The sequence below is a fragment of the Egretta garzetta genome, unplaced genomic scaffold (assembly GCF_000687185.1).
Source record: "Egretta garzetta isolate BGI_Z169 unplaced genomic scaffold, ASM68718v1 scaffold79, whole genome shotgun sequence".
In the NCBI taxonomy this organism is placed as follows: domain Eukaryota; kingdom Metazoa; phylum Chordata; class Aves; order Pelecaniformes; family Ardeidae; genus Egretta; species Egretta garzetta.
In genome coordinates, this window is record NW_009260791.1 from 6,806,959 (window position 1) to 6,828,082 (window position 21,124).

At 37.5% G+C, this 21,124-nt stretch overlaps 1 protein-coding gene across 1 annotated transcript in view; it reads right to left on the reverse strand.

Annotated features, from left to right (window-relative positions):
• The window catches only part of NPAS3 (neuronal PAS domain protein 3), a 542,703-nt gene that overhangs the window by 419,440 nt on the left and 102,139 nt on the right, over positions 1 to 21,124 (reverse strand). The window contains exon 3 of the mRNA XM_009646696.2: positions 13,596 to 13,840. Coding sequence (XP_009644991.2) covers positions 13,596 to 13,840 — 245 coding nt within the window. The remainder of the gene's footprint in view (positions 1 to 13,595; positions 13,841 to 21,124) is intronic.

The following is a 21,124-nucleotide window of genomic DNA, read 5'->3' on the forward strand; positions in this document are numbered from 1 at the left end:
ATTGAAACAAAATACAAACCAAGGGTAACCTTCAGCATTCACAATTATTCTTGAGAATTTACCTCTTTCTTGATACTTTTCAATCCTTATCAACAAAAGGAATCCAGAACCACCATAATGAGAGAAAAATTCATGCTAATTCCCAAAGTTAAAAAAAAAAAAAAAAAAAAAAAAAAAAAACCCAAACAAAACCATCATATTACACCAAAATGCGTATCAAATCTATGTCACTGGGACAAACCAGAAAATATCACACGGGAATAGATACTGCAATTTTTACTTATTTTTACTTTAGGTTTTTATGACACTGTTACTGAAATATTGTGTTCAGCTGTGGTTTCCTCCATTCTGAAAATATGTTAGAAAATTGGATAGGACTCAAGTAAGAACTACAAGAGTGATTAGACTTCTGAAAGTCATTCCCTATAGTGAAAGACTAAGAAAGCTCAATTTATTTAGTTACTGAAAAGAAGGTTAAGAGGATCACAATACCTACATGTGGAAGAGATTTCTGACAGTAGGCAGCTCATTAATCTAGTAAAAAAGGCATAACAAGATCCAGTGTTTGGAAGCTGAAGCTGAAATAAGACTACAAATGAGGCACACTTTTTTCACAGTGACAGTAATTAACTGTTGGAACAATCTGCCCAGGGATGTAGTTGATTCTTTATCATTTAAATGCTTACATCAACATTAGATACTTTCTAAAGAGATAAACCTGTATCTCAGACAGATGTAGAAAATACCGGATGAAGTTCTCTGTCTGGGGTCTGCAAGAAGTCAGACTGGAGGTTTATTACAGCTGCTCAACATTGTACCTCAACAAAACAGTTCTACAAGTGCTTGGCGCTTCAAGGACCAAACATCTCGTGACCATCATTTCTATCCTTCATGTGCAGTTCACTTCAGACTAGATGGAGGCAGTTTCCAAAATTCATCTTCTTGTCTGACAGGCAAAATAAGAACCCCTTCAGGACAGATATGGGCATCTAAAAAGATCATCCCAAGCCATGTTCACTGTCTGGCATCATCACTGCCGGAGACCAAATTACATCAAAGGTGCCAGTAGGCACATGCAGGAAAGCTGTTTGAGCACTATCTTTGCCTGATGCTTCTACCCAAGGAACATCTGTTGGGCTAACTCCAAGCTAGTGATGGGTGAGTCAATACACAGACCTTGTAAAACGTTAGAGCTTTTAGTGTCAAGGCTGCCAAATGGCCTCTCAACATAGCTGTCTGTATGAAAAATACAGTTTCTTTATGTTTAATGAGGTTGTTGGAGAATCAACAGCCTCATAGAGGCTGTTGAAGAATCCAATTACAAAAGCAAAATGTATGATGAGGTTAGGTGAGCTGTTAATTTTCCTCTCAGTTCCTTAGCAGTATTTGTGAAACAAAACTTGCCCTTTAAGTCTCCAGGATCAGATGCTGGAGCAAAAGAACAGCAGAGAAAAAAAAGAGCACAGAGAGAAAAACTACAGAGAGCAGGATGAGAAGAGCAAGTACCAACATTTATGCACAAAATAAGCAGAAACAGCCTGACATATAAGGGTAAAGAGAAAATGGTGTGCTAAAGTATTAAACAACCAACCAAAACGTTTATCTTCAGAAAAATAAAACTAAACACCCTCATTTGTTCATCTCTAGGATGGGACAGAAAGAAAAATTCAAAATGTAGACAAAAATAACCCTCAGAATGCTGTACGAGAGTGGAAGCCTACAGAAAATCACACCTGGATTTGCCATACAATATACTTGCTACAGGCTTCTGTAGGTTTTTTTAGAATACCTAGTTACTCTGATTTTTTTTTTCTTGTGACACTTAAAAGATTGACAATAGACTATGAAATATTTAGAAAAAACTGAAGGGACTTTTTATAAGATACACCTAATTAAGACAATATAACACAGAGATTCAATATAAAATGGATTAGCAATATTCCTGTTTGATTGCTTCATTATCTACCCTGAGTGTAAGTCTTAACAGTATTCTGAAAACTATCTCCTCACAGACGTGGGTTAAATTTCCTAATGAAAAGCTCATTAAATACAGTATTCTTGCAAAAGACATGAAGATAGGGTTGTTGCTTATGAACTGGACTCTTAGTCCTGGGACATGGGAGGAGGGCTGTATTCCCTGCTCTGTCACACACTTCTCATGTGATACTGAACAAGTCACTCTTGGCTGGCTCTGCAAATGTGCTCAGCAGCTGCTTCTTATGATCAGATTACCAAAGTGCTGAAATCTTTTGAAAATCTGGCTATTTATTTTGTTGCTGAATAGGATCAGAGATCTTTTGAAATCTGGCCCCAGTTGGGGTGCTGTGCTCTTTTGAAAAGCTAGCCCTAAATCTGTATATGCCTCAATTTCTCTATTAGCATTATCAGCACTGTTCTGCTTTATCAAGAGGATGAGAAACAGCTGGCATACACAGCAATTCAAATTTGAAAGGGGATATATAAATGTAGAGTTGCTCTGATAGTTGTGGAAATGTCATATGTACTTAAAAAAAGCAAACAAAAACACAGCTCCTGATTTTTCGTAAACCTTTACGCAATTGCGTTTTTCCGTAAAATCTGAAGTGAGGTAACAACAATATTATTCTGCTTGCTACAGGTAATGTTTGGGAGTTGTCTGTATGTATAAACACAGGAATAAAAATATTTCTGCCTCTTCCATTTATGATTATGAATATGCATTTAATGGCTTTCCAGATGATGAAATAAGACATTTGTACTTTCATGTGGTACCACCCCATGCAAAGGAAAGCAAAACCAATTTTTATATGATACAAGTAGAACACAAAGTGACAACACACACATGCTTGTGCAGATGCACTCAGCTAACTCTGAGTAAGAATTATAGGGAGTGATGTGCTCAAGCACTGAAATTAAGGTAAGAGTTTTCAAACAGCTCCAGCTATGAGGACGACTACGGCACAACTGGAGTTAAGTAGTTTATTAGGGATTTGCCTTTCCTTCCTTAGGAACAGGAATCACAGTATGACTAATTTCAAAGGTTTTAAAAATAAAAATATTCTTCTTGGCTTAAAAGCTAGCAAATAAACAGAAAAGATATTTCTTAAGGGAGCTCGATATTTTAAAACAACACCTAAGTTCCCAACGGTATGGAGATTCTTATTTTGCTCACCATCTCAGATAGTTGTAGAGGCTTACATGTTCTCGAAATTGTAAGCTCTCTATGAAGGGTGTTCTTTAATTACAGACAGCTAATGAAAACAGTTTTTACTGATCTCCCTAATGTCCTGGGAAAGTCTTTACTATGGATTCATTGTATTCTACTCTATATCCCTGATTGAAATGGGAGACCACAAGAGCATAGGGATTTGGTGGAAACTCGATTTCCTTCCTCTGGCTTCAAAGAGAACGGTTGCAGAAATTAAGCTGCGTTGATATTGTGGTCAAACTTTGGTCAGCCTGTGGTTATACTTGCATATTATATAGATATAAAATCACTGCACTTTGGTTTTTAAATTGCTGAGTCTACCTTCAGTATCTAAATCTCGCTCTGTTGACCACAGGTACCAATATAACTATTACATCAAAATAAGAATTATTATTAAATCCATATACTTCAAACTTCACTTCCAGGGCTTTGACTATTATTTACTTCAAATATTTAGACAGTGACTTTGGAAAACACTAATAAATATATAACTGCAAACACATGAGATGGGAAAGATAGATTTACTTTTTTAATTTTAAAAAAAATGTTTGTGTGTTTTCTTTCACTTCAGACAAAATATTTTCTTTGAGTCATAACTTTTGACTTGTAATATGGAGTGATGTAACTCTTGGTAAAACAAATATTTTAAAAGCCCATTCATTTATGCCGCTTTATTCCCTCATGTCTACATACCAATTAAGGACATGGCTCCCTGTCTGGTTTTCTTTTTCTTTCCTTTGGTTGTTTTTAAGGTCTGTGCTACATTCATTATCAGTTGGTTAATCTATTTCTTCACCTCTTCATACAGATGCATTTATTATCCCTGCAATGGGCTCAACAAAGTCTAAAAGAAGCAGTCATTCAATTGGAGACATACACTAGAAGTTCAGATGATCTGGAAAACTAGTAAGCTACATTAATAGAAGAAACAAAGGCTAAACTCTGTTAAATTTAGCAGGACTTTATGTATGTCCTCACATTCTCTGCTCAGCCGAGGAGACTAAGGTATGATGGCTATACTGAAACTGTTAAATCCAACCACAAGATCCAGTTCCTCAACCGTTTTCATTTGCAAAATGAAGTATTACAATATCAAGCTTTACTGAGGCTCTGTCCAAAACACTCTTCATAGCAAAGACACTTTTCTTCTGTTCCAAAACGGACAAATAAAAAGATAAACAAAAGTTCCATCAGATATTGCAATCTACAGATAGCAACAGCCTTTTTTCATTTTACATATCAAAAACTACAGCAGTGATTACTTTTTGTCTGTTTCTGATTACTAAAAGCAAAAAGCAGAACAAGCGCTTTTGGCACACCGGATTTATTGCACATCTGTAATTGGCTAACCCCATCATGTGCATTATTTGAAAAAGTTATGTAGACAGAACATATAATTTAAGATATTCATGCTTCTAAAAAAGATCACCTGGAGCTAACCCATGCAACATAAAAAATGAATGTAAAAATCATATGGAAACATTTTATTAAGGGTTTGGAAAAGTGGACTGTTGTGGCATGGACTTTTACATAGAAATCTTTACTGGATGACAATCTGTATAACTTTATAATGACAAGAAATTAACTTGGTTTTAATTTCAAAGTTTTCCCTGACTTATTCTACCGTCATCGCCAAAGTTGGAGCCCATGCAAATGTTGATATTATTCTCCTCCTGACACATTTACCTCTCCTGAAGCCCATACTCTTGTCAAAACCCACTCAGCCAACACTGTCAATGTTCTCAGCCATGAATTATAATGACAGCACCCACCATCTTTTAGCTGGAATGAGGAAAGTATACTCTCAACTCAGGAGTGAATTTTGAATGACACAGCAAGGATTACTGTGCACAGAAAGACAGGCACATTGAAGGAAGAAAGAAGTGAAAAGTTTAAAACTTTTTTGGTTTCTTTTAAATAGTATTCTTTTTCATCAGGTTGTTCTCATTACCAAGACTGCATTGAGAATGCAAACACATAGAGAAAAATACAGGAATACAAAAAGGAGAGAGTCAACATTGGAAGCTGAGTACCAGAAGACAACATTATGCATATTCTGTGTTCCAGCTAAGGACTCAAAAAAATGAATGGCTAAGAAAAATAAATTGTATTAAAAGAACATAATGAAAATGCAAAAATGACCAAGTCACTATAACAGCACAAGAAGAGACAAAGGAAGATGAATTGCAGTGTAATAGAATGAAAGTACAGTAGTGGCTGGGAGTAAGAGAAAAGACATTAAAGTCATCTGTTCTATTTCCTTGTTCTTAAAAACGTACTGTTTGGTTGCTTTCCTATTTAATTGTTAAGTTGTAAGGTGGAGTTCTAGCATTAAACAACTCTTCCAGGGACTGACATCTGATTGACAACATTTTAGAAAGAGTATTAATTTGTTACCAGCAGTAAATGTTTTGTGTCTCCACAGAAGTGATGGATAGAACATTTTATGATACAAATAAAGCACCATGAGAAACTAAATCATTCTATCATTTCTGCTAGCAGAACTGCAAGGATCAGGTTGGTTCTTTTTATGCAAAAAAAAGGACATGCAAAAAAAGGACAGCTGAACTTGAAACGCTTTTCCCATTGTTCTTCTTCTGCATCACAAGAAAACCAAAACCTTACAAAGTCTTGTAACAAAATTAACTGCAAAGGAACAACCAGTAGCCAGGAATTTACGACAACAAAGATAAAAATGAATAAAACAATAACAAATATAGTTTTCCATTTCATTATAGTGAAATAAATAAATTTTAGGAGGTTTGATTTACTAAGCTGCACAGATCATTGTCTATGATCCAAACATAATTGTAATTTGCAAATTTTAAATCAGCACTTATGCCATGTTTACTCCCAGTTCATTGATGATCATGCCCAGAGTGGATTCTGCAGAAAGGCACAGAAACTCTTTCTTAATAGTACCTTTCACTTTGATTTGCTTTCCAAGATCAATCAGTTATACAGTTAATGTGTTTAGCTTGGTTCTGCCAATATAATGTTCTTCCAGAATTTTAAAACCATAATTACGCAGTAGTAAGGCAAATGCCTTAAAAATACTTCAGTATACGATGCCTATCCTAGTTAATTGGACTTGCAATTTCAGAGAACTAAGCTGGGCTTGTTTTATATTAATTACTTTCCATTTATTGACATTTTTTTTAAAAAATACACAATCTTACTTTTATCCCTTTAGTGGAGGAATTTTCTCAATATTTTGCCTACAACTGCCTTGAAGCTGGGACATCCAGTGGAAAGACAGCTCAGTATTGCAAACTTCACAACACCAGCACTGCAAAGGATGGATAATGCTGAAAATTGTATCAGGCTGATATCAGAGGTAACCCGCTTCCCTTGCCTGAAGAGCACATAAAAGACTATTTATTTAACAGTTCTCGAATATCTGAGAAACACTGCAAGCTGGGATTCAGGATAATGATGCCCAAGAGTTTCAGAGTCCCTTCCTTGTACCATGGCAGGTAACCTATCAAAGAAGCAACACAGAACTGTGGCAACCACAGTGAGGCAATGCCAGTGGATAATACTGAGACGTCAGGGGTTTCCCTGCTCTGTTGGGATGATCTACTTTTGGCACATCTAAGAATTATACCGTTTTGTTTTTCAAGTACTTTTGAAGTTTAATTCAGACACAAAAGAAAGATTTCTTGTTTCTCCAGCAGAAAAGATAGAGAGAGAATTCATCACGTGTGGATATGACTCAAACACAGAGCAGGCAGTTCATGGAGCCTCACACTTGGGACTCCAGCATTTGGATTCCAGCAGCAGAATGCTTTTGCATGAGGAGCTTGAGGGAGAAACAACGAGGAACAAACAAGACTACAAAACCCAAAACAAGCTATAATAATCCCATTTTGTTCAAGAAGACATGATATGAACTCTAAAAGCAGAATTCTCCTCCCCAATTTTTTGTACTGTTGATGACTATGATGGCAAATGCTCCATGAACACTGCTATTAACAGTAACCGGAACTATAAAGACCAGTAAAATTGATTCTGTACAGCCAAGGACTTAAAGAAACCTGTATCGAGCTCTCCTGACTTTGCTGCATCAGTAGAAGTTTTACTATACCTCACTGCTAATGAGCCTATGCCATTGCCAGAACTCTTCCCATTTCTAATAAATACAAAACTAATTTTTCTTTTATTTTTCTAATCCTGATAGAATTTTCCTTAATGTCACTGCTTGTCTTTGTCAATTTTCTGCACCTCAGACATTCCAGTTTATCTTAACTGCTATATGTTTCCCTTTAATCCCAAAGTTTTACATAAATACTCATACATAAGTTTTCAAATTACTGATTTCACTTTCATTCTGAAAAAGGATACAGTTTTATAATTTTCAGGTGCATAGGAAACCATCATTTCATACATTTTTCTTTAAGAGTTCTAGTCAACTTCTATTCTAATTTTGCCATCAAAATTTTTCCTCACACTCAATTTCACATATAAGTTTTCCCATTAGGCAATTAGTCCCTCAAAAGCACTGAGTACATTGGTTGGCACCTTCCTCCATTTGCAGAGATTGAAAGCAATCAGGTCATGATCACTTGTCACTAGGCAACCACCAACTCTGAGTCCAGTATTCAATTCATCTTATCTATCTCAATGAGATTCAAACAGAGCTACCTCATTTTGGGTGCCATATCTTTCGTACTAGAAAACCATCAATAATTCTCACAAAGAACAATAATGTTTTACCACTGACTGAGATTTCCAGCACTCATTTCCTACATTCGAACAACACCTAACAGTCTTTTTCTCTAACCTATGTAACAGGTCGATGAGTAAGCAACCTACTCCTATGGCTGCACTGCCCCTATGGCCACACAAACAGGTTTATGATGGACATTATGTTATAATCGGTGTTTGATACTGGTAAACAGTTTACAGTGGCCTACATAAATAGGACTCAGATTCTCATAAGAATAAGAAAAACACCTGCAATACAGGGAAAAATAGATTACAGGGCTATCACGAATTCTCCAGCACAAGAGCAGAAGTTCTATGCAAAGTGGGATGGACAGATTTGGAGACCTTTTTCATAACAAACAATACAGCCAATTCATCTGCATTATACAGTTTTCATCCGATCGACCTTTTCATGTCTAACAGTGAAAAACAACGTCTTAGGCCACGCACACTCAGAAATAAAATAATTCTTATATATCTTTGCCCCTATAGATGGTTTCCCTGAGACAGAATTGTGTGCTGGTTCAGAAGAGAAGGCTGGTCTTAGTGGAAGGCTGGTGTGGTTTGGCAGGGAAAAGCCTGCAGTATCTTGCATCTCCTACTCAGAAGTCAAGTTTAAAACATAAAATGCTTACAAGAGGTAATGTTATTTAAAGGGTTTCCACAATGAGATCATTCAGAAGAGAACCATTTATTTATCTCTTAAAAATGTGTACATATCCAGCATAAAAATTATTGGAAAAAGGTATTTAAATTAATGAAAGTAATCCCACTTGACATTTGGGATAACAATTACCCTACTTTCCAATTATCATTATTGCTTATTTTCTTTCCCAGAAAATTTGAAGCATTGGACTTATATCCTCAATGCCAAGTTCCATAGTATGATAAGACATCAAGTTCATTTTCAACCTATATTTACATACTTTATGTTGAAAATGGATCATTTGAAAAACATGCTAGTTTGAAGGAAACAGGTGTAATTTTGGTTTAAAGCACATTTTTTCTTCTTGTGATTTTCAAAAGATTTTTTACTCATTTTAAGACCAATGCAGAACTGAAGTAACATTGAATGCTTTATTGCAAGCAACATGTCAGAGTCCTATTTAGTTACATTGGACAAGAACAAGTTGGGTAAGAAAAATTTCAGCCCACCGCAAACACGTTTGACAGCATCTGATTTCTTTTCATACTCATATATATATATATGTAATTCCAGAACACAGATGTGTAAAATTACCTAATTTCAGAACACATGGTGCTAAAAGTAGAGATGGCTAAACTAAAAAAAATTCTTCACGCAACCTACCAGTCGGTCAGTACTATTTACTGAAGTCCATTTCACTCCCCAGCTAGAATCTCATTCACCTCTTCCCATACAGCAGAAGATGTGAGATTATTTACTTATGTAAAATGTAAAGATTTGTTTTTAAAAAAAAAAAAAAAGCTCATGATAAACTCACCTAAAACTTGAGATTGTGGGTAATCCCACAATTACTTTTCTTATTCAAAGAAAAAACATGCCCAAAGTTGTCTTACGTACTCTAGCTTCCATATGTCATGTCATTCAGCGGGAAATTATACTCATGGCCTTACACAAACACTTGTATCTCCAAAGACAGAAACGAACACCTCACTTCAACTAAAAAAGAATGGAAATCTAATAACTATTTTGAATTCAATCATGGCAAATTTCCAGGACGAGGGTTTGCAAATTAGGCACAGACTACTGGGTTTAATTGCTGTTTCACAAGAAAGAAATGGCAAATGCTGGGGACTCTGTTCAAGACAGATTCATGAGCCTTCTTTTTATAGTGATGGTGGTCCCGAGTCAGTACCAGTGTCCCAGAGGTTGTCCAAAAAGGAAATATACAGCATGACTTTACATCAGCCAAACACATTCAACACACCAGACAACATCATGGTGCCTCACACTCCTCCTCTCCCTTCCTCTCTTCACTTGAAAAAAGGGAAGAAAATATGGTTTGGTGAAAACACCCATGACATAGTGGAAAAGAATATTAAAAGCTGAGGGATCTTTGAACACTTTCAGCAACAGCTTGTGCTAAAAATATAAAAAAATGTGCAGTCAAATCATTTGAAGTCAATGATATTCCAAAACATGAAGGTGCTCAGGAGAGTTTGATGTTGGTATGGGTCAGGCAATCAGAATGCACTTCAAGTGCCGTGCCACGTAAAGCACCACTTACTGGCCGAACACAGTATATACTACAAAAATACTTCTATTCCCAGATCAGAACTTTCAGAAAACTCACTTTTGAGTGCAAAAAATTGATTAGCAGCTCATTTACTGTTGTCCTCAGAACATAACCCTTAAATACTGGGAGTCAAACAAAGACTTTTAGAAGGCTGGAAACAGAGGGGAATAATATTGCTATTCATGAGATAGTGTACATAGTATGCAAAGAATAACAATTTTATTCCTACTGATTCTAAATAACTTTTTGATTATTTTCTGCCATATGAGAATCATGCCCTGGTCTTTAAGAACTGTAATCTTTAAACTCATCTGCTGCAAGTTGTGCATGTATTTGTTTACAAGGACTAATACTTCCTGCGTACAGAAAGCCTTAGACAACGTACCAAAAAAAAAAATTGACTGAAGTCTGCTGTATTAGAAAATGGAAAATGTATCCATTTTTAGCAAATGTCAAATCATTGGCTAGTGCTTTTAAGATTAATAAAAGATATAATGGTTTCTAGATAGCCTCTAAATAAAGATTACTATGAATGGAGAAATGATTTACCAATAGTCACCACAATGAGATTTCTTTAAAGGTTACAATCATCAGTTATTTAGCTGAAACACTGCTGAGAATGCCTGGTCATTTCTTGAATAATGTATAATATTCATTGTAGATTTGATCTGTATCATAACAATACAGATATTTCTAAAATAATGGAGAAAACTATCTGTTACTTTCCAATTGCTCAAGATATTTCCATGAAGTAATTGACTCTGAAAATATCATATGAAGTTACCTGAGTGTTCATTTGCAAGCACAACTTGTAGCGATCGCTACACAATAGGCATAAGAAAACAAACTCATCAGCCTTTATAGACTTTTAAGAAAAGCTGTGATAAATATAGGGCAGAGTAAAGGACCTTCCTGAAATACTAAATTAAAATGATTAAATTGCTGTACTGTACTGGAGGACAAATTCAAAACTAAGCTTTGAAATTTAATTATTAAAGCAAGCAGACCACCACATTTGGGGGAAGGGAAAAAAAAAACAAAAAACAAAAAACAAAACACCAATGCACTTGCCTACGCAACGTAAGTACCTCTCATATAATTTTCCAAATACCTTTAAGTCTATTCAGAAGATTGCTTGGGCACGCACAAAATATAATGTCTAGTGTTTTATTGTAGGATTATCAGCCATACTTTACATGAAGCTGCAAGCTATTTATGTGAGCTTGTTTATCCATATGAACTTCTTCAAGGGCAGCAAAAAGTGACCTTAATAAATGAAAATGAATTTCTTTTGATGTAATTTCATGAATGTTTGATCAGAATGTGTTAACAGGTTTCTATGTAAGGAGAACTGGTGAAGTGATAAAATATAGCTGCACTATACAGTTAAACCTGCTCATGGGGAATTCTTATACAATGAAACACTTTTTCATTATTTCGATATACTAACATATAAATAATACAATCATAGTTAGTATAAAACTAAGTACTCAAATGGGGAAAAAAGAAAAAAGCAAAAATCCTTCCCTAGCACCCCCCCGCCTTACGCCTAGAGGAATGGGAACTGTATCACCAGATGGGTGGAAGAGAAGGATTATTCTATCAGATAGGGTGGAAAGGCATTATATGTTTACTTAGCTTTTTTATGGGTAGAAATGTGTTAATCTAGGCCAGGCTATTTATGCTGTTGTCTAAGAACAAGGCTTCATTCTCCCTTAAAATTCTTTTCTTTATTAGAACCTTTACACAAAAAGGAAGCTTCAGTGTTCATATATATATATTCTTATTCCACAAGAAGATAATGAAAAACAGATCCCAGATACTCTGAAAAAATACACAGAGATCTGCAGAGATCAGATTTTCTGTAATACAGGACATTTTGTAGAAGCACTGTATTTCTGTTAGCTACAGGAATTTGGGGAGGAATTATTTATTTTAACAGACAGCTCATAGATTGTACAGCAGAGTCCACTTTACATCCACCTTGAAACACTGTTTAATTGCCTGAGAATAAATTCTCATGCTGAAAAAATACAGAATATTTGCATATTATATCAGAAGCCTGATAAACCATGTTATACTCATGCTCTGGATGATGTAATTATTACCTTTTTTTTCCTCCATGAAAATTATATATGATGTGGCAGATAATATCAATGAAATATATGCAATGATGCAAATCTGTCCAACTACTAAATCACTAGCCTGAAAGTCCTTTGGTTTTTGCCCTCCATGTCTATCTCCATCCACTAAAAATTGTAACTTTCCTTAGCTAATATTACTTTAAATGGAAGAGCAGGTAAAAGCCCTTTGCACCATCAATACCAGTAACCCTTCATGGGCAGTTGTAGGCTGAGAAATAAGATTCTATTTCCCCCTCCTCCCTCCATGCTTAAAGGTAGCTTTTTCTTTTGCCTCATGCTATACACAGTCTATCTAGTTCAGTGTAGATTAAGAGTTTAAGTTTCATAATGTGCAGGAAAAAAGGAAAAAAAAAAAAAAAAAAAAAAAAAGAAGTGTTCAAATCTCATATGCCTCTTTCCAAAATATGTTTCCTCCAAAACGGGAGATCAGTAGCTAAAACAAAACAGGGTAGTTTTCTGTGCTGTCAAAGCCAGGACAACCACAATTCCCAGGTATTTGTAACTTTGACTTCTGTTAATGCAACCTTCTCCCTAATTTATAACACTTATCAGACAGCAAGATTACACTCATCTACATAAGTAGCATGAGTAAAAAAATAAATTACAAAAAAATGTTCTGTTTGCACAAGTCATTGGAAACACTATTCAGGACCAACACGCACACAGCCTCTAAAATAACTGTCTGATTCCTCTATTACCTGACTTTTGTGGCAACTCATGTCTAAAACATTGATTTTGCTGCCCAAGTGCTTGTTTGAGCATGAAAAGAGGATGTTTAATATTGAAAACAGTCTATTTTGGCTGAAATGCCAGATGCCTACTGGCTCACAAGTCAAAATAATTTCTATACGCGTTACAAGATGATAAATAAAATCCTAGTCTCTAACCCGAAGATTTAAAAATTTGGATGTGATGTTCTCTAACTTCAGAAATACATGATTCTTTCCTTAAGGTTTAGGCAGAGAATTAAGAGATTAGGTCCTCAAATCAAGGAATAATGCCATGCTCCTCTCAAATGCATCCTTATATAAAATACTAAACCAAAGCAACACATTCATTGCTAAATAACTGCAAACAATTTAGTCTACATCACCCAGAAGACTTACAGCTGTAATAGTTATATCAATAGGTTCGTTGTTAAATAAAAAATAAATAAAATAAGAGGTTTATTTCACCTTCGCATGGTGTCTTTCTCATGCAGACCTCAGATTTCCACATTTGTATCCCTTTAAAGGATTTGATATGCAGGGAAAGAAGAAAGGATGATGGTAAAAATTTCAATTTAGAGGTTACTAAAGGCTGCCATATTCTATACTATATAGTATATTTACTCCATACCTTTGACTGATGTATTAGGTGGAGGTCCTTCCATTCTCAAGTTCCATGGAGGATCACCTTGATTAGCAAAGTCCCTCATTTTCAGATAGCTAATTGTAAGTCGGATGATGGATGCCTTGTCAAGCTGGCTGGTAATGGCTGCAGGCAGTGGCAACAACTTTGCCAACTCATAGAATTCAAAATTCTCCTTTCCCCGGCGAGAGCGAGCAGCATCTCGGGACTTTTCCTTCCTCAAAGCTTGTAAACTGAAAGAAAATAAACAAAGTAGACATTCATCAATATTACTGTTCTGTCACATTTAACCGATTTGCTTTTTCACTGCTGGTCTTCTATACAAATTACCACATTTTAAAAATGCCATTGTGGACAGCTGTACAGACTTCAGGATAAGTTTAATGGTACTCCAGTCTTTGCATGATTACAACTAATGATAATATTGGAGTTTCAGTGGTAGTCAACACATTAAGTACTCTTAACTCATTTCAGCCACTTTCTTCTTACCCTGCTGCTTCCTTTCTCCACTGCCAGTGGCAAGAAAGGATTCCCAAGAACGCTGTGTACATGTGGGGTTTATCTGCGTGGATGACACTGTTTCTCCTGACCATTGTAACCCAATTATGTCTAAATTTGTGCGAAGTTCTGACTCTTGGGAGAAGGAGGTTAAAAGCAGACGACTGAAGTGTGTGCCACCTCTGACAAGGGTTACAGTACAGCCAAGACAACCAAACAGGTTGTACAGTAGCTTCTGAGATGCAAATGTTTAAGTCTGGCCTAATAATGTAAACCTTCCTCAATTTCATGAAGCTGCTCTTCATGAGTTGTTCAGCTGTCCTTGCCGTGGGAACAGCAACCTTTGTCAGAGGGGCAAGCAAGCAGTTAACATGGTTATGTGCTTCACATTTCTGATGGTAATTCACTACCACACATGTGTCAGACTGACAACTTTTTGGTTGGAAAAGACCTTCTGCTTTACTCTGAGCTGGTGGAAATGCCAAGACATTAATTTACTCCTGTGGCATCAATGTATCACCTGCTACCATCCCCATGCAACACTTAAAGGCAATGCAGATTTTACTCCTGGGCTCATTGTTTAATTGGTGTATAACTGCTGAATGCCCGTTGTGATGGCAGCGGGTGACCACTGGGGTCTTCTCCTGATCTTTCCCCGAAACTCAAAGGAAACTCAAGTTTCAGTTGGTTTCAGTATATAACAGCACAACTTTGCAAGGGAAAAAGAGATTAACTTTTTTTGTTGTGTGGTTTGGGGCAAAGAAACATACAGCACACTTCCCAAAAGATTAGGAGTCAATGTGTAGATAATACAAAGCACAGATATTGCCTTTTTTTTATTTTTATGAGAGTTTTTTTTTTTTTTTTTCATTTTGTTTGGGTTTTGAGACAGAACAGTGTGTTCAACTCAAGATATGATAAACTTGACCATACCTCTGGCCTTGGTGGATAGAGGTTGATGCTGATGCTGGGGTTGGTGTCTGCCAATTACCACGTAAGGTGAGTAGAAACTGTTCTTGTCCTTCACAAAGGCTTTATCTTTCCTTTGCTTCATTTGTGTACTTATTAATTTGATGAAATTATAGCCACAATTCCATTAACTAGACATTGGTTTACAACAGGGCTAGAATTCAACCAGTGTATAATGGAACAGCAAATGCTTCTGTCAAGCTTCCACAACCCTTCCTAAAACCCTAGATTTTATGAACAACAAAAAAAATCATCATTGGCCAGATTTACAAAATCACTCTGACATATGAAGTAGATCAGTAGAATCTAGGCACACAGATCTAATAACATGATTCTGAGACCTCTATTTACCTACCTTTCTAATTCGGGAATAATTTAAACTATAGATATTCTCTTACTTTAATATTCTTAACCACCTGCATTTTCGTGGCTGTCTCTGCCCAAGGTACACCTCAGACTTGAAAGGGCAGATCAGCCAGGCCCTTAAAACGCAAATGAAATCCCCCCATCATACTTCCCTGAGGATGCTTAACAAATTATATACCCTACACAATTCTATACTAAGAGCAATTACATTTAAAAAGACAGCCTGACTAAGAAATAGGGATGGTGAGATAAAGATACAGGAAGAAACAGCATGTTCTTACCCACAGGTAAAGATATGCCATCCTACTCAATCCCACACTGAAGTACATACTTATGTTTATGAACTCCATACAGACCGCTAGCAGCTAGATTTGTAAGTTATATTCTAGGAGAAAAGTACCTGAAAAACATGATTTTTGCAATGCTTGTTGCAGATGCATCTCTGTCTAATTTCAAATTTTAAATATCTACCGTCATAGATGCATAAAATACCTCAAGAGATGCATTAAATATAGCTGATAGAAATATTTTATGTATATACAGAAACTTGGAAGCTACAGCCCTATGAGGTGTGAACTGTCCAATTAATTTCAGTGAAGTAAGATACCCTACACAAGTTAAATACCTACAACAGTAACATAAGAGACAGGCAAGTGTCCCTGCCCAATTGCTTGCAAGTGAAAGCTCATTTTCATGGCACGTGGCCTTTACTACTTGTCATCACGCTTTTTTTCTCCGGAAGCCAAGCCTGAGGACCTCAAGTCCCCAAATCAAGTTTGAGGGATCCAGAAGAGCCAAGATTCTAGATCTATTCTGAAACTCTGCACCAAGAGTTCAGACTGTCTTTCCAAAGCACTTAATTATACCCCTGTGTAAGAAGGGGGCTTTTTGGAGATCCCTAGTAAAACAAACCAGAAACATTACAGATCCCAGCAACTTTTGAATGGTGATAGAATAGTCCTTAGCAACGCCAAACACTGAATCCAGTTTACAAGTCCTGTATACAGTTCAGGAGATTGCCGAAACTGGATCACTAACAGTTTGCAAGGGTAGCCAGTTAAGCTGAAAAGCAAGGCTACCTGTGTAAGTAAACAGCAACCTTTGAGAGCCACCTACGTGTATTCAAACTTTCACAATCAAAAAAAAAAAAAAAATCCCAAGGATAAGGGATGTGGAGCCGATATAACAGACGTACAAAAGAAACTCCTGAGAAACAGTATTATCAACAACACGTTTTCCCTCCCAGCCATTTGGTATATTGTCATTTGTGGAAGCTTCACCAAGCGACTCAAGTCAAGGAGTTTGTAACTTGTAGCACTCTCATCTTGGCATCAGCGCATTAAGCTAAATTTAGAAATGGTGCCTGTTGAAATGTGCACATAAGTCCTAATTTCTACTCTACTTAATTCCACTAGGGAAATACGCTTGTAGTGTTGGACACTGCAGTTATGCTGATACAATGGGTCCTTAATTTGGGAGCAGTAATTTCCTCAGCAGGATACAAGAATTCATTAGATATGACCTAAACATCACTGTTAATCCCCTCTGGCATCTGTGATTCTGATAGGTAACATCAGCTTCATCATCAGACGCTCTTAACAGAGCATAGTGCTGACACTGATAATCCCAAGAGGATGCTAGAAAAGAGGGGTGTGAATCTAGCAGCAGAAAGCAGCGGTGTTGACACAGGAGGAAAATTCATCTTGGGTCCTGTCATGTGACATCAGGATTAGAGGTGGTTCTTGGTAACATAAAGGAACTTGCTAGAGTATTGGGCTGCAAAAACTTGGAAATGCATGCAGGGTCTCCTGCTAACGAGAATAATAAAAGCGTGGAAACTATACCCATGTTTACTAAGTGGCTTTCAAAAACATTCAGAAAGCACCAAGCGAGCACATGTAAGAGCTCTTACATGATAGGGAAGGTCTCCCAACAGACAAGCAAACCTATACATGCTATCTGCAGTACTGACAAGAAAATAACAGTGGGAAATACACCCAACAGACACAAATATTGCTCCCTCTCTGCCTTCTGTGGAGAATGGGAAGGAGCGCGGATAATTGGATCAGAGTACATCACTGTATGATATCAAAGGATGATGTTGTCATACAATGGCAAAACTTCATCTGTTCCCTTAAGAACACACTTCTCAAAGAATTTCCATATACAGAGTCCACTAAAGAAGACAAAGAGGTTTCCAGCTGCTAGCTCCTGATAATTCCGAGATGCAGTACCATAAAACCAGGATATTTAATGGCTAGAAAGCTAAAACTATTTTGGATAGTAGGTTTCTAAAATATATATTATTCTTCCTTTTAGGGCCTTTCCAGATGGACTGATATAAAGGGGGTCTGGCTTTTACAGATGAAAGGGTACAATAAATACTACCATATAATTTTAAAAGGGTGTACAAAACATTTCTAAAGTAAATTTTCTATTGAAGACACAGCAGATGCAGAAGACATGATAATATGGTGTTGCATAAAAGTTTTATTGGTACTCATAACTCACTTGTGATTTCATTGTGCTTGTGGTCATTCCAAGCTTAACCTGCTTCATATTTTATTCCACATCATTTTATATATTTTATATTCATAAGCATATACATGCATCCATATCTGTGTGCACACCCACAACCTCCACATGTCTGACAGATCATCATCTGTCACTTTAAAGATGGGACAATCACAGCTCCTAATTTTTGCAGCACCTAATGGCAATCAAACACGTTACAGCGTATCAACAGATGCACTGACCTACATTAGCAAGGATTTTTTAGCATATCAATACCTCACTTCTGTGTCTCAGTTTAGGCGGTAAAAATCAGTGAAATAATTTAATTCCGTGAGTTTGCATTTTGAATGAAAACAGGGGAATGGTTGTGGTTATAAATAAATATTTCTAACTGCAATTTCAAAATATAGCTTGGAAGCAGATATACAGCAGGCTTGCCCAGTTTTAGAAAGGCAGCTCGCATTTACATTTCATCTACACTGTTCTCTTAAACCTGACGCGGGCAGGACCGCCCAAGTGGGGCTTCTCAGAGATGTAGGTCTCCCCCCGCTCTGCCCCACATAACAGCACCATACTTGTCATAAACAGGGATTGGACTGGGGGCAATGGCCATAAAACAAGGTTTGAGGGACAGACGGGCTGCTGAGCTCCAGATTTCATGGCTCCAGCCAACGGACAGCTTGTCTGCAGCGTGCCGTCATAGTTTTTGCTCATTTTCATTAACTACAAGCAGAGAAGCATGGCAAACCCTCACAGAAGATACACAGTGTTTTTTGTAATTCTACTGAAATCCTGCCTGATTTGAGGAGAAACTTCACCAGTGCAACAGTATACCAGAATAGAGCACTTCTTCGTGTGGTACTAAACAATCTCATAGTTGTTAATTCCGCTGTTATCGACCACTAGCAAATTTCTTAAGCCTCTAACAACAATACAAATTAGTAGCAGCAAAACCAGACACAGTAAAACAATAACACTTAACAATATCTAATAATGTTTATAACAAGTTTTACAGAGAATGAAGCAATACGTCTGTGTGTGTGTTTTTATATTAGTCTAGTCTTTTAAATTCAAGGAGCAAAAGGTCCACTACAAACATTATCCAGCTCCCCAAAGTCAGACGGATGTTATATCCACTTCACAGGAAAGAAATCAGATATATGGAAAGGATGTGCAACATTAGATGACAAAATGAGGCTGTGAAAAAAAAAAAAAATATATATATATATATGGAGTGGAGCTATGTGACCCAACCCCATATTACATCAAACCCCTGAATTATACTTCCAATAACGTATGTCCTCTGCATACATTGTTTTCCAATATAAAGAATAAAATAATGCTTGCTGGCTCATGAACTTAGTTGTAGTATTACACAAGGAAATAAATTTATCCTGTTCCTGAGTCCACAAGTTGTGCCTTTTTTTAATTCTATACGAGAAACACTAGAAATATGCTCTTATCTTGTTCTTACCTTGCTCTGTGTTAATGACATGACATATTATTGTCATACTTTGGACATTTTTATATTTAGATCACCTTTAGATCCCTTCCCTTTTTTAATAATGTATTTACACCATTTCTATATTTATATCAATGCAACATAGTGGATAAGTATGACAATTTAACTAATATGAATGTACTTTAATCTTTTGCCTCAGTCTTCACTGGCAACCTCTCTCCTCACCCCTCCCGAGTTAATGGATGGCATGAGGGGGACTGGGAGGGCAAAACCCCTCCTGCTGTAGGAGATGATCAGGTTCGTGACCACCTGAGGAACCTCAACACACGTAAGTCCATGGGACCTGATGAGATGCATCCCAGAGTCCTGAGGGAATTGGCTGACATAGTGCCCAAGCCACTCTCCATGATATTTGAAAAGTCATGGCAGCCAGGGGAAGGCCCCGGAAAAGAAACACTGTGCCCATTTTCAAAAAGGGTGGAAAGGAAGACCCTGCGAACTACCGGCCTGTCAGCCTCACCTCTGCGCCTGGGAAGATCATGGAACAGATCCACCTAGAAGCTATGCTAAGGCACATGGAGGCCAGGGAGGTAATTTGAGATAGCCAGCATGGCTTCACCAAGGGCAAGTCCTGCCTGAAAAACCTAGTGGCTTTCTACGATGGAGTGACAACAGTGGACAAGGGAAAACCAATGGACATCAACTATCTGGACTCCTGCAAAACCTTTGACACAGTGCCCCACAACATCCTTCTTTGTAAATTGGAGAGCTATGGATTTAATGGGTGGACTGCTGGGTGGATAAGGAATTGGTTGGATGGTCGCATCCAGAGGGTAGTGGTCAACAGCTCGATGTCCAGATAAAGACTGGTGACAAGTGGTGTCCCTCAGGGGTCTGTACTGGGACCGGTGCTGTTTAATATATTCATCAATGACATAGACAACGAGATCAAGTGCATCCTCAGCAAGTTTGCAGATGACATCAAGCTGAATGGTGCAGTGACACAGCAGGACGGGATGTCATCCAAAGAGACCTGGACAAGTTGGAGAGGTGGGCCTCTGTGAACCTCATGAGGTTCAACAAGGCCAAGTGCAAGGTCCTGCACCTGGGCTGGGGTAACCCCTGGTATCAATACAGGCTAGGGGAAGAAAGGATCGAGAGCAGCCCTGCTGAGACGCACTTGGGGGTACCAGCAGGTACGTGGCCAGCAGGTCGAGGGAGGTGATGCTGCCCCTCTGCTCTGCTCTGGTGAGACCTCACCTGGAGTACTGCTCCCTGATTGCAGCCTTTCAGTACTTAAAGGGGGCCTACAGGAAAGATGGGGAAAATCTTTTTAGAAGGGCCAGCTGTGACAGGACAAGGGGTAATGGTTTTAAACTAAACCAGGGTAGGTTTAGACTGGATATAAGGAAGAAATTCTTTACAATGAGGGTGGTGAAACACTGAAACGGGTTGCCCAGAGAGGTAGTGGAGGCCCCATTCCTGGAAACATTCGAGGCCAGGCTGGACCAGACTCTGAGCAACATGATTAGTTAGCGGTATCCCTGCTGACTGCAGGGGGGTTGGACTAGATGACCTCTAAAGGTCCCCTCCAACCCAAATAATTCTATGATTTATTACCTGTTCCCTCACTTAATCACATTCTTGAGAAGAATCTTTTCTGGACCTTCAAGCTGACCAGTGCAAAGAACGAGGTCAGTTAAGCCCC